The 14,810-nt window shown below is 39.4% G+C and overlaps 1 protein-coding gene across 1 annotated transcript in view; it reads right to left on the bottom strand.

Annotated features, from left to right (window-relative positions):
* COL4A4 (collagen type IV alpha 4 chain) overlaps positions 1-14,810 on the bottom strand; it is a 153,096-nt gene that overhangs the window by 68,124 nt on the left and 70,162 nt on the right. The window contains exons 16-22 of the mRNA XM_061148617.1: positions 14,521-14,565; positions 14,134-14,187; positions 13,291-13,360; positions 12,386-12,490; positions 6,735-6,899; positions 2,598-2,691; positions 1,306-1,465 (exon numbers count right to left, since the gene is read on the bottom strand). Of these exons, the coding sequence (XP_061004600.1) occupies positions 1,306-1,465; positions 2,598-2,691; positions 6,735-6,899; positions 12,386-12,490; positions 13,291-13,360; positions 14,134-14,187; positions 14,521-14,565 (693 nt within the window). The remainder of the gene's footprint in view (positions 1-1,305; positions 1,466-2,597; positions 2,692-6,734; positions 6,900-12,385; positions 12,491-13,290; positions 13,361-14,133; positions 14,188-14,520; positions 14,566-14,810) is intronic.

Genomic DNA, 14,810 nt, shown 5'->3' with positions numbered 1-14,810 from the left:
TCTTATTTTCCCAAGATTTCCTGAGGGAAATGGAAAAGAGTGCACTGGGGCTGATGGTTGGGCCACAGGCCACCCCAAGATTAAGCCTCTGTAACAAAGGCTGTCTCCAGCCTCCAGAGGAGTGCCCTGGAGGACGTTGATCTTATTCCGAGGGACAGCCTCAGTCCACGGCACTTGTAATGGTTCCTTGGAATGGTCAGCAAAAGAGTCATGGCAAGATCTCACCCACCCTCTGGCACAAAACATCATGTGAACTCTGACGGAGCCAATATTTATAGCTCCAGGCCGATCGCTCACCTGGATCCTTCACTTGAATCATCTCGGCTTCTACTCAACACTTCCACTTGCTTGTCTAATTGGTGCCTCACACTTATAATGTGCCCAATGGCTCTGCATCCTTTCGTACCCCATGCTTACTCTTCACGTTGTCCCCCCATCTTGGCTCCATCCTTTACTTCTCTGCTTTCCATATCCCATATATAGTCTCACAGCCAATCTGTAGGCTCTGTGGTCAAAATATATCTCCTCCTGCCACACCCAATATTAATATGGAAACCTGTCCACCTTTATATTTCACCAGGATTACTGGAGCAATCGCTCAGCTAAATCTTCCTACTTCCTCTCTTATCCTCTCTGGTCTGTCCTTAACAAAACTACCAGTGTGATACTATCAAAACCAATGTCAGATTTATCCCTCCTTAAGATTCTCCACCAGCTGCTCAATGGCATTCAGAGTCCAAGTTCTAAGTCAGCCCTTCTACAAAACCTTATGCTCTCCAACCCCTTCTAACCTCCAGGCGTTTCTTTGACTTCATCTGCTACTCTGCCCCTCACTCTACACTCAAACCACACTAGACGGCAATGGATTTTATTGCCATCTGCCATACTGGACATTCACTTGTCTATCTGTCATACCGTGTGTAGTCTCCCAACAGAGAAGGGGCCCCAGGAGGGCAGAGATTATGTTCTGGTCCCTGCTGTATCTGGAATAGCACCTGGAACATAGTAGGTGCTCAATAAACAATTGACTGAACAAATGAATGATGAAGGGATGAATAAAAGGACAGAGACAATTTTTTGCCATTAATATACTTATAGATTCAAAACATATAATATACTATAATTCAACTATACTTCAATAAAAATAAATTAAAAATACATAAAAACATATATATCACATTATATATACTAAAATATATATATTACAATATATGTATTAAAAACATATATATCACACTATAAATTAGAAAGAGGTACAACTGAATTATAACTCTGTTAAAAGATTAATACTGGGAAGTTACTCACCGGTGGCCCTGGAGATCCTTCGGCACCAGGAGGGCCTGGGGAACCTTTTTCTCCAAGCCACCCAGGGAGCCCCAAGTCTCCTTTACTTCCTTGCCTCCCAGGAGGCCCTGGAGGGCCTGGTGGGCCCATGAGACCAGGCTGGCAGGCACAGAGCCCTGAGCTCCCTAGACAGAGGATAAAAGGCAGCTTTGTTATATTTCCTGAATGAAATCCCAATAAAGTCCTTACTATACAAAACCAATAGTGTGAATAAGAACAAAAAGGGTCTGATGCACACAATTCTTATCACAGACAACTGAAAACATGTGATGGGGGAGGGATACAGAGCATGATGTGGAGGTAGCTATGGTCTGTGTGGGTAGACATATTGTTTCTAGACAATGGGGTGTTCTGTGTCTTAAAAAATTTATCCTGGTAAAATCAAGAGGAAAAGCTAATGCTGAATTCTATTGCAGAAACTTTGAAAATAAGAAAATTTCTTATTTTTAAAAGTTTAGATAGCTCTTATTTGGATCCTACTTTAAAAAAAATCTCTTAATTTGGTTCCTGCTGAAAAAAAAGCAACTAAAATTGGTTAGAGTATAAACTTTGAACATTTAAAGAATCCAAATAAAATATGTAAAGAGGATTATTGAATGCACTGCATATCACAGTTGATAAGTCACTAAATGCATTTTCTACTCATCAGGATTTTTAGTCTAAAAAATGCCTTTAGGATAATCAAAGTGCTCAGCTCTCATACCTGCCTGACTCTGTTGGTCAAAAATGCGCCAAACAAGTTAGAGTGTAGAAACAGAGCGCTAGAGGCATTTGGTGCATTTGGGAAAGATGGGACCCACAGAGAGAAATTGAAATTGAAGATCAAAACTGTCCTACCTCTGCTTTTTTCAAGGAATTGAGAGGATCTCATGGAAAAGAGTCACCACTTTGAGACAAATCTCATGGCAGATAAGTGTCTCCTTTATACTCTAAAATATGGATTTGACTTTTTGGCAAGGTCTAACCATGTCACGGAGAAGGCAACGGCAACCCACTCCAGTAGTCTTGCCTGGAGAATTGCCCAGGGACGGGGGAGCCTGGTGGGCTGCTGTCTATGGGGTCGCACAGAGTCGGACACGACTGAAGTGACTTAGCAGCAGCATCACGTCACAAGCACACAATGAGTTAGGTACTCACAGGGGTAACTAAAGGGAGTAAAAAACCTAAATGAAAGGCCACACTGTGCATGTCATGTAATACCTCCCAACCCTCCACAGGCTGTTTTTTTCTAGAAATTCTACTTGGAGGAATACTTGCCTTTTTCTCCTTTGGAGCCTCGTCTTCCTGGAGGACCCACCTTGCCTTTTATTCCTTGTGGTCCAGGTTGCCCAAGAGTACAATATACAACTTCACAGTGGGATAGGGGAGTGCAGAGAGAATTACACAGTTTTTGTGAACATCTACTACTGAACAAGTAGAAGTATCTCTCACACTTCAATCATCCCCTTACCCCCATTCTTTCTTCCACTCCTTTCTTAAGATTCTTTCTCTCTGATATAAGAATGTGTACACAAATAGACCATACAGTTGTCACAGCAAGCTTCTGGTACCATAACCATTGATTAAAACCATGCCTAATCTCAGCCCTAATTTAGTGGGTTGCAGGGTAAGGTAGGGAATAAAAAAACAAACAAATATACCAAAACAAAACAAATAAAGTAAGAATCAGTGTATGGCACAGATCATTTTTTTCCATTCAATTATCAATAATTACCTAATAAAGAAGGCAAAAAGCAGAGTTTGTAAAAGCAAAAATTCAGAGATATCTGATCAAAGATGACAGCTAAAGTACAAACAGTAAGTTCCTTGTTCTCTCCAAACAGACAGTAAAAGAATATTATAAAAAGACAGAATTCTTTAAGACAAAGAAACAAGAGAAAGGAAACAACAACAACAAAAAATAGTAAAAAGATTTAGCAGATTTTAAAAAGCTGAACTCCAAGAAGGTTGTGGGGGAAGCAGAAAAAGAACACAGCTGACTGAAAAATCTCTCCTAAAGTTCAGGAATTGGTACCTCTGAAGCAGAATGACAGTGAGGCCCCACACAGGATGACTGGTCAAAGAAACAGCTAAATAGTTAAGAACTCTTTTTTGAAAATTGCAGCAGGAAAAAACAAACTCCCTCAAATAAGAGAAAACAGACAATACAGTAAGAAAAACTCTTTAAAAAATAAACTATATAGTTTAAAAAGCAGACAAAGGAAGGCATTTCATCCCTGAGACATGAACAAGCGGCTGCAAAAAGACACATTAAGAGAGAACACCACCAACAACAAAATTCTCATAACCATATAAAAAATGGTTATAAAAGCAGAAATTTAAAAATTCAGAAGCAGAGTTGGAATATGGAGTTGAGGAAGTCTACCAGAAAGTGTTAAGAAAAATAAAAAGATGAAGATAATAGGTGAAGATTTGAAAAAGAGATGGATGGAGGTTCGTAACATTGTACAGGAGGCTGTGATCAAAACCACCCCCAAGAAAAAGAAACCCAAAAAGGCAAAACAGTTGTCTGAACAGGCCTTACAAATAGCTGAGAAAAGAAGAGCTGTGAAAGGCAAAGGAGAAAAGAAAAGATGCATCTAATTGAATGCAGAATTCCAAAGAATATCTCCCCTTCCTCAGTGATCAATGCAGAAATAGAGGAAAACAAAAGAATGGGAAAGACTAGAGATCTCTTCAAGAAAATCAGAGATACAAGGGAAACTTTTATGCAAAGATGGGCACCATAAAGGACAGAAATGGTATGAACCTAACAGAAGCAGAAGATATTAAGAGGAGGTGGCAAAAATACACAGAACTACACAAAAAAGATCTTAATGACGCAAATAACCAAGATGGTGTGGTCACACACCTAGAACCAGACACCCTAGAGAGTGCAAAGTCAAGTGGGCCTTAGGAAGCATCACTATGAGCAAAGTTAGTGGAGGTGATGGAATTCCAGTTGAGCTATTTCAAATCCTAAAAGACAATGCTGTGAAAGTGCTGCACTCAATATGCCAGCAAATTTGGAATACTCAGCAGTGGCCACAGGACTAGAAAAGGTCAGTTTTCATTCCAATCCCAAAGAAAGGCAATGCCAAAGAATGCTCAAACTATCACACGATTGCACTCATCTCACATGCTAGCAAAATACTGCTCAAAATTCTCCGAGTGAGGCTTCAATAATACATGAACTGAGAACTTCCAGATGTTCAAGCTGGTTTTAAAAAAGGCAGAAGAACCAGAGATCAAATTGCCAATATCTGTTGTATCACCAAAAAAGCAAGAGAGTTCCAGAGAAACATCTACTTCTGCTTTATTGACTATGCCAAAGCCTTTGACTGTGTGGATAACAGCAAACTGTGAAAATTCTGAAAGAGATGGGAATACCAGACTACCTTACCTGCCTCCTGAGAAATCTGTATGCAGGTCAAGAAACAACAGTTAGAACTGGACATGGAACAATGGACTGGCTCCAAATTGGAAAAGGAGTATGTCAAGGCTGTATACTGTCACCCTGCTTTTTTAACTTATAGGCAGAGTACATCATGAGAAATGTCAGGCTGGATGAAGCACAAGCTGGAATCAAGATTGCTGGGAGAAATATCAATAACCTCAGATATGCAGATGATATCACCCTTGTGCTTGAAAGTTAAAAAAAAAAAAAAAGAGCCTCTTGATGAAGGTGAAAGAGGAGAGTGAAAATACTGGTTTAAAATTCAACAGTCAGAAAATGAAGATCATGGCATCTGGTCCCATCACTTCATGGCAAATAGGTGGGGAAACAATGGAAACCGTGACATACTTTATTTTCTTGGGCTGCAAAATCACTGCAGATGGTGACTGCAGCCATGAAATTAAAAGACACTTACTCCTTGGAAGAAAAACTATGACTAACCTAGACAGCATATTAAAAAGCAGAGACATTACTTTGCCCACAAAAATCCATCTAGTCAAAGCTATCTATGGTTTTTCCAGTAGTCATGTATGGATGTGAGAGCCGGACTATAAAGAAAGCTGAGCGCTGAAGAATTGATGCTTTTGAACTGTGGTGTTAGAGAAGGCTCTTGAGAGTCCCTTGGACTGTAAGGAATCAAACCAGACAATCATAAAGGAAATCAGTCCTGAATATTCATTGGAAGGATTGATGCTGAACCTGAAGCTCCAATACTTTGGCCACCTGATGTGAAGAACTGACTCATTGGAGAAGACCCTGATGTTGGGAAAAATTGAAGGCAGGAGGACAAAGGATGAGACGGTTGGATGGCATCACCGATTCAATGGACATGAGTTTGAGCAAGCTCTGGGAGCTGGTGATAGACAGGGAAGCCTGGTGTGCTGCAGTCCATGGGATCGTGAAGAGTCAAATATGACTGAGCGACTGAACTAAACCAAAAGTGACAGAAGAAATATGTGAGTTGTGGGGGAAAAGGAACCCAAAGAAATAGAGGCAGAGACAGAGAGAGAGGTAGAGACACAATTCCTAGGATAACGATGAAGGAAGATCTCAAGGCAGGATCTTAACATCAGCTTTTGAAATTGTAACCTGACCTAAGTTGAACAGTCATAAAGCTCCAGAAGAGACTTATTCAGAGATAAAACTAGTAATGAGTTAGAATGTATGATTAAGAGATTTATACAATTCTAGATGATTTGAGGTCAAATTAGCAATAAGTACATTGAAAACCAAGCAAACACACAAAAAGAATGTAAGACAATTATTAACTAAATGCCATGCTGGGAAAGCACAAAGCAATATATATTATTATATGACTAAACCAGTGAATAACATTTATATAATCCTTCAATATAAACACTGAATATTTAACTAAAATAATGATGATAACTGTATTGATAGGTTGTAGAAATAGAAAACGCGCATGTGTGGCAAGGAAAGAGGGACATTCATCTGTGGACAGGAAAGTCAAATGATAATGCTCAAACTGAAAAATTAAGAAATAGAGACACATGTTTGCTAAATGGTCATACAAGACAAATAACAGAAGATTCAGCTAACTGTATGGAAATAATTGCCCCTAGGGTGGACAGAATAGGAGAAGGGGTTGCCTGGGATGGTTATTTTTTCACAAAAGGCTTTATAGAGCTGTTTGACTCTTAAATCTGGTCTGCATATGACTCATAAAAATAAAAACTATATTCAAAAAATAAAAACTGTGTTAATTTACAAAATTCTATAATCACACTTAAATTCTCAACTGAACATTTTCACGTACTTTAATTGATGTGGTAGGTCAATATCAGTTTACGTTTTTGTGTTATTAATAACACTAACTTGGCTTATGAAATATTAGACAACTTTTCAAGAATTTGGAAAGTCACATTTTCTGGATGATACTGCAAATATCAAATGCAGCATAAATGTTATGAAATGTGAATGAAGAGCACTTTACCATCTGATCCTGGAGGTCCCGGCAGTCCTGGCACTCCAGGCAGCCCAGTTGGTCCCTGGTTGCCTGGTTTTCCTGGAGCAGAATCAGCTCTTCCAGGAACACCAGCTGCCCCTGGAAATCCTGGGTGACCAGGAAACCCGCGTGGCCCAGGAGGTCCTGTCATGCCTCCAAGAGAAATCAACAATGAAAACCACACATACTCTCAGATAATCTCACAGTAATACTCTCAAAAACTTTTTCTGTGGAAGAAATAAAAATCAGTACATCTTTCTTAGGCTGTGGGATTTTTTTAAGGAAAAAAAATTGTAGTTTAAAAATAACCGAGTATATCAGCCATCAAAATGCCTTAATTCCTATGAAACAAGAACACAAGTGGTAATAAGGAAGATTTGGGGAATCAAGTTTTCTTACTTTTTTGTCCATTCTTTGGAATTATTGGAAAAGAAGTGTATATTATTTAATTAAATTTACTTTAAAAATCTTTCCACCTTGATAATTTGATAGAACCTAACCTGAACAAACATATCAGTACATTCAGGGAATTAAAATATGAGCTCACAGAAAGACAAATACTATATGATATCACCTATACATGGGATCTAAAGAATACAGCAAACTAGTGAATATAACAAAAGGGAAGAAGATTCAAAGGCATAGAAAACAAATTAGTAGTTAGTGGTGGGAAGAGGAGAGGAGGGAGGGGCAATATTGGGGTAGGGAGCAACAAACTATTATGTATAAATAAGCTACAAGGATATATTGTACAAAATGGGGAATATAGCCAATATTTTATAATCACTAAAACTGGAGCATAATCTTTAAAACTGTGAAGCACTATACTTGCTCCTTGGAAGAAAAGTTATAACCAACCTAGACAGCATATTAAAAAGCAGAGACATTACTTTGCCAACAAAGGTCCGTCTAGTTAAAGCTATGGTTTTTCCAGTAGTCTTGTATGGATATGAGAGTTGGACTATAAAGAAAGCTGAGCACTGAAGAGTTGATGCTTTTGGACTGTGGTGTTGGAGAAGATTCTTGAGAGTCCCTTGGACTGCAAGGAGATAAACCAGTCCATCCTAAAGGAAATCAGTCCTGAATATTCACTGGAAGGATTCATGCTGAAGCTGAAACTCCCAATACTTTGGCCACCTGGTGCAAAGAACTGACTCATTGGAAAAGACCCTGATGCTAGGGAAGATTGAAGGTGAGAAGAGAAGGGGATGACAGAGGATGAGATGACTGGATGGCATCACCAACTCAATGGACATGAGTTTGAGTAAACTTCGGGAGTTGGTGATGGACAGGGAGGGCTACAGTCACGAATGAGTGACTGAACTGACTGACTGATACTGTACACCTATAACTTATAATATTGTACAGCAACTATACGTCAACAAAATTTTTAAATAAGGAGAAAATAAATGAGGTAATGTATTAAATCCTGCAGATAGGTGTCTGTGTGTATGTGTGTTAGTCGCTCAGTCGTGTCTGACACTTTGCGACCCCACAGACTGTAGTCCGCCGACCTCCTCTGTCCATGGGATTCTCCAGGCAAGAATACTGGAGTGGGTTGCCATTTCCTTCTCCAGGGGATCTTCCTGACCCAGGGATCGAACCCAGGTCTCCTGCATCGCAAGTGGATGCTCTTCCATCTGAACTCTTAGGGTAGCCCTCAGATAGGTATCTAGCATATAATTTTAAGCACTGTGTTTTTATAATTATCATTGACTAGGAGAATTTAATGAGAAAATTGGTGTTGCCTTTTAGATACTAAAATGTGACATTTGGGAATGATTATAATATGCTTATATGGAGATAGTCTTCTAATCTTTTAATCTCAAATTAAATGGGGAGCATACTTTCTTAACATAGCCAAAAAATTGGACTCATATAATTATCTATGTAGAGGTAAAATACTATAACCACGTAGGTTGGTGGAAAGCATAGAGATGCTAGGTTTGAACCTGACCTCTGACTGGCAACCCACTCCAGTATTCTTGCCTGGAGAATCCCATGGACTGAGGAGCCTGGTGGGCTACAGTCCACGGGGTCGCAAAGAGTCGGACACGACTGAGCAACTTCACTTCACTTCACTTCACTTCTGTCTCTCCAGCCACAGGTACCAAAGTAGGTTATGTAACTTATTTAATTCTCTACATCTTCCTCAGAGGCCCCTAATGAGGATGAAACAAAATAATCCACATAAGGACCTTAATGTAGTATCTGGCTATAGCAAGTTCTCAGCAAAGGATTGGAAATTCAGGGGAAGTCAAAGTAATATTCAGTGTGTTCAGGGGAAGTCAAAGTAACGCAGGAGCAGCTGAATCCTACCTCCCCTTGATACCCTACTCCACCCACCCCATACTGACAGCTTTGGCTTAAAGATAGCCGGAAGCCCTCATGTGACAGCGACCACTTCTCCTAGCTGCTTCCTCCTAAGCACACCTAGTACCAGAATCTCTCGGATGGAAGATGGTCTTTATTAAAGATGGCGTCCTGATAGCTCTCGCTTCTCACGCTCTTGCAGAACCCAGACACTCTCCTAGCAAGAAGTGCAGGTCCCCCTCCCCTGCAATGTGGCAGCGTTTGGTTACTGTATGGACTAATCAAGTATGGCAGGAGTGGCGCTGTATGACTTCCCAGGCCAGATTATTAAAGACGATTCAGCTTCTGCCTTGTGAGCTGAAATGCTTGGGACTGGAGTCCTGAACCACCATGGAAGCAATATTATCACTTGGAAGCCAGCATGCTCTAAGAAAGTCTAAGTTAAGCGCAGAGCCACACAGCAAGGTTTGAGACTATATGAGAGACGGATGAGAGAGATACCTAGCCAGTCCTCATGTTTCTATTCCAGCTAATCTACAGCTATAACTAGATGAAAATCTTTGCTCTGGAATCACTTGGCTTAATGCCTCCTGAATTCCTGAACCATGCAAAGAGTGAAGGGTATATACTGAATGTTGTTGTTTTAAACCACTAGGTTTGGGGTTATTTGTTTAGCAACAGACAATTGGAACCCTGTTTGTCATCAGTAATGTAGCACCCAAAGTAAATAGATGGCTTTCATTCCTGTGTACATATGTGCTGAGGCTTTACATATACATTCATACATTAGCTTTACTCCTCAAACAACTTTGTAAAGGTTGTACCTTATAGATAAGGCACAGTAAATTTAGGCCCAGTATAAGAAATGCTAATAACAGCTAACATAGTGAGTCTTTATGCCAAGTTGTATTCTAAAAACTATACACATTACTTCTTTCAACTGTAATAAGAACTCAATTTTGCAGATGGGAAAACTGAAGAACAGAGAGATTTAATAAGTGCCCAAGATCACACAGCTTGTAAGCACTAGAACATGAAACGTTGTTAGTTCACTGTATAAACACATAACTATTTCACCATACTACACCGATTGTGAAGGCTGGGATTCAATCATAGGTGTTTGACTCCAAAACTTCACGGTAAATACTATAGATGATTATAAAATTGAATAGGAGTAATAAAGGCTACATACATGGGTGTCCTTAAAACAAAATGAACATGTACTCCTATGGACCTGGTTGCCATCTTGTCTTCATAACGTTCCTAAGACCTGACTTGGAATGAACCTGAATGCTGCCTGCTTGCTGTCTCGCCCCGGGGCCAGGGAAAAAGCTCAACCAGCTTCTAACAGGGAGAATGGGTTGCACATCACAGCCTCAATCACCCACCGACAGGACACGATATCAATGAAGTTGTGGCCAGCATTAAAACTTTTTTTTTCCCAAAAGCAAAGAATGGAATAGAAAAGGGAGTGTCTCATATAACCCACAGATAATATTTTGTGAGATTTGTGTTTTAACCATATGCATGTATGGATGTATATATATGTGCATGATGTAATATAAATATTATACCATATAAAATTACTTCTTACTATGGGTTTAAGTCCAAATATGGGTTAATTCTTTTTCAGAAGATTTTTAGGATAAAGAGGCTTCTTGTTCTACTTGGTTTGAAATTCCCTAGAGACATGTGTTACTTACTCCCACTGGATTTTGATTTCAATCTGCTGGAAACACTATTTTATTATAAACAAGCCTGAAAGGAGAAATGTAAGATGAGAGCCTAGTGCCTCCTGATTGAGAGTAGTCTATATGATTTATATAGTCCTGGGTCAATTAAACCATGGCTACAATGTCTAAAGAGTAAATGAAATAAACAAAGCTTTATTTACTGACTTTATGGTCATCAGACTCTCTCTCAAGTGAAAGCCAGCTTCATGGAAGATTAAACAAGAACTGTAGTTCATGGTTGAATATCTCAGAAAACTTTTTACTCCTCAGGAAACATAACTTGAGACAGATTGAATAAAATTACATTTATTCCAGACTTTTCTCCTCACATGTTTAATCAATTCTCCTGGGTTCACAGAATGAAAATATCCTGTAAACTTCTATTCCTAATATCACTGAGACTATTAACTAAGATAGCACTTGAAGGAGTTGAAAGTCCTTGTGTCAATAGGATTATTTCTCAATATGACCATGAGCCATAGGGTTTTTCTGTGGGGGATGAGACTGTTGTTTTTTGGTTTAGAGGGAAGGAAGGAGAGAACTGTGGCTTTTGTTTATTTTTTTAACTAAGTGTGAATCAAAATCCTACTTTTTAATTCACAATTTGTATTTCCACATTTCATACAGAACATTTAAGTTGGGGCCTAGGTGGATGAACTAAATTTTAACAACTAGATATCCACAGGGAGAGCCTTCCAAGAAGGTGGTAAAAACCCAAAGGGACACTCTAATCCTAGCAGTGGTTTTGAAATCTTATCTGCATGTGGTAATCTTGTGGGAGGGCTTCCCCCGTGGCCCTACTGGTAAAAAAAACTCTCATGCCAATGCAGGAGACATAAGAGATGTGTGTTCAATCTGTGGGTCAGGATGATCCCCTGGAGAAGGAAACGGCAACCCACTCTAGTATTCTTGCCTGGAGAATCCCAAGGGCAGAGGAGCTTGTGGGTTACTGTCCAAATCGTCGCAATGAGTTGGACACCACTGAAGCTACTTAGCATGCATGCAAACTCATGGGAAGCCCATTATACATAGATGCTTCTTATCATACCCCTAAGATAGTGACTGAATATTTCTGAGCAGCAGTCTAGGAACCTGGGTTTTCTCCAATTAATTAGTCAATTGGTTTGAATTCTGTGCTTCTTAATCCTAGCTGTACATTAGAAGTAGGGGGACGATTTTATAACAGTAAATGCCTGGATGCATCCATCCCCCCAGAGAGTCCGACACTCCTGGTCTGGGTAGGCTCAGCCATCTGTATTTTTGAAACAATCCTAAGATGAGTTGGGCTTTGCCAGTGGCTCAGAAGTAAAAGAGTTCGCGTGCAATGCAGGAGACGTGGTAGGAGCCTCAGGTTCCAATCCCTGGGTTGGGAGGATCCCCTGGAGAAGGAAATGGCAACCCACTCCAGTATTCTTGTCTGGGAAATCCCATGGACAGAGGAGCCCAGCAGGCTACAGTCCATGGGGTCACAAAGAGTCAGATACAGCTTCACAACTAAACAACAAGATGATTTTAGTATCAGCTAGAGTGGAGAACCCCTGGTGTGGAGGAGGATGTAGCAAAGCTGAGCTGTAAAAGCCAGTGGATTCATACCTGCACAGGCTTCCCCTGGTCTACCTGGGGCACCAGGAGGACCACGTGGTCCAACAGCCCCTGTTTCTCCATAGCGGCCAGGGCGCCCTGGATCCCCTGGAGGGCCTGCCAAAAATAATGACATCATGTATATAGCAAACATATGTATACATTAGAAAATTCATGCACAATTACTTTTTGGGAGGCTTGCTCAATACAACTGGGAGATGAGGTTTTGCAGTTTCTCACCACATTTAAAATGCAGTATTTTAGACCCTCCCCCACAGACATGTGAAGTTGAAGTAGTGCTAAATTTGTCATTGATTGAGGCTGCCTTCTTCCTGGAGGCAGCGTTGTGGCAGGCCTTAGTCAAATGGTTTTAAATGTGTTTAGCAATTAAAATACCTGCTTTCTGAGAGGTAACATAATAAAAATCCCAGCAGGCAGTTTACACACTAACATAAAATTTGATGTCTTATGCTGATAGAGATGATCGAGATGTACATCTCTATTAGCACTTGTATAATTTACACATTATGAAGCCAATACTTTGGCCACCTGATGCGAAGAGCTGACTCATTTGAAAAGACTGATGTTGGGAAAGACTGAAGGCAGGAGAAGAAGGGGACGACAGAGGATGAGATGCTCCATAGCATCACTGACTCAATAGACATGGACTTGGGCAAACTGCAGGAGATACTGAGGGTCAGGGAGGCCTGGCATGCTGCAGTCCATGGGATTGCAAAGAGTTGGACACGACTCAGCGATTGAACAACAACAACAACAGTTAACGCATTCATGGTAAAGTTCATATATTTAGCCCACCTACTGTATAAAGTAGAGAAAGAGTGGACCAAACTCTTCTTTCGGGACAACTTAAATCCCATTTCAGCATAATTGATAGAGAAGTCAAATGGAACACAAACCTTTGAGTGGAAGAGATGGAGTTACCAAAACCCCTGGTGGTCCTGGGTGCCCACGGTCTCCAGGATCTCCCTGAAATCATTCATTCATTCACTTTTCTTAGAAATATTAACATTCTTCTCCTGTTTCCTGGCACTAAGTAAATATTAGAAGGGCCAAGAGTACATTCGTATAAGAAATAAAGCCTTTAGGCTGACTAGAGAAATAAATAACTGATGATGTTCTAAGAGGAACAAAAATAAGTAACCTCCTACCTATAAGCAGAAGTAAACAACCAACCAACAAAGTTCTCCCTAAAGAAGAATAAATCCAAATTCCAAAAATGATTCCATGCCCATAAACTAGATACCTCTGAAGCCATGGAATTTCTTCGATCTATAATAAGCATTAATGTCTAATTAGGCACTCTAGGACAAATGGTTTCTTTGCCTATAGCATCTGAACCTACATTTTTTTTGCAGCAAATATTGTCCCTCCTTAATTGTGTCATCTCAATGCCACCATGGCTTGTCCCGCACAAGTGCTGAAGGTGAGGTCAGAGGTTAGAAAGGAAAGAAAAATTGTAGTGGTGGTCAAAGCAAAGAGTTCTCCACAGTTGCCTCTGTTTTCAATCATGATACTTATGTGATCCCTATGGAATTTTTGAAACTTTCAGTACTTTTCATCTGCTTCAAAAAGATCAATTCACAAATGTAAAATATAATCATTATAACATGCATTAAAACAATATATGCAAAACTGACTCATTTTTAAAATGATATTTTGAAATATTTTAAAAAATAAATTAGATAGATAAGGGATATAAGTTGTTATTAGATTGTACTCAAATAGGCTCACTTTTTTACCTTTGGGCCAAGAAATCCAAATGACCCAGGATCTCCAAATAGTCCTGGTTTCCCCTACAAGTGACAAAAAGCATGCCTTTTTAAAAAAAAAAAAAGTGATTGTGACATTTTATCTCATTGACAAATTATCTCATTCTCATGTTATCTGAATGACACACGCTCCCTGAGATTCTGTACAAAATCTTAACACTGTTTTAGGTTGCATCAGAGAGTTTTGTGCTCTAGTTTTTGCACCCACAGCAAAATTATATAATTTATAAAATAAATGTGTTTCCTCTGCCATTACTGTGTATGAGTCTACATGCCCTGGTACAACTTTTGAATGATACTAAACTGCATCTACTAATGAAAAATGTATTTATCATCTCTGTAACAGTATACATTTACCTTTAATCCTGGAAAACCTGGAGATCCATAGGAACCAGGGTCCCCCTAATAAATTCACAAAAATCAACACAAGCAGAATTAAATAAAAATACATAAACCAATTTAATGAATTATTTTTCACCTTATGAGATTGCTTTTGGGATTTTTAATCATGCCTACAAAGATAACTGAACAAAGGAAATAAACATAAAAGAGATTCCATTTCTTTATAACATTTGCTATTTTAATTACTCTTCAATATTATTAAAAAAAAATCATGTCCTCTCCAGTGCTATAAATTAAGAATATAG

This window comes from Dama dama, chromosome 8 (assembly GCF_033118175.1).
Source record: "Dama dama isolate Ldn47 chromosome 8, ASM3311817v1, whole genome shotgun sequence".
In the NCBI taxonomy this organism is placed as follows: domain Eukaryota; kingdom Metazoa; phylum Chordata; class Mammalia; order Artiodactyla; family Cervidae; genus Dama; species Dama dama.
The sequence above is the reverse complement of the archived record's forward strand: the minus strand, read 5'-3'. Positions and strand labels throughout refer to the sequence as shown.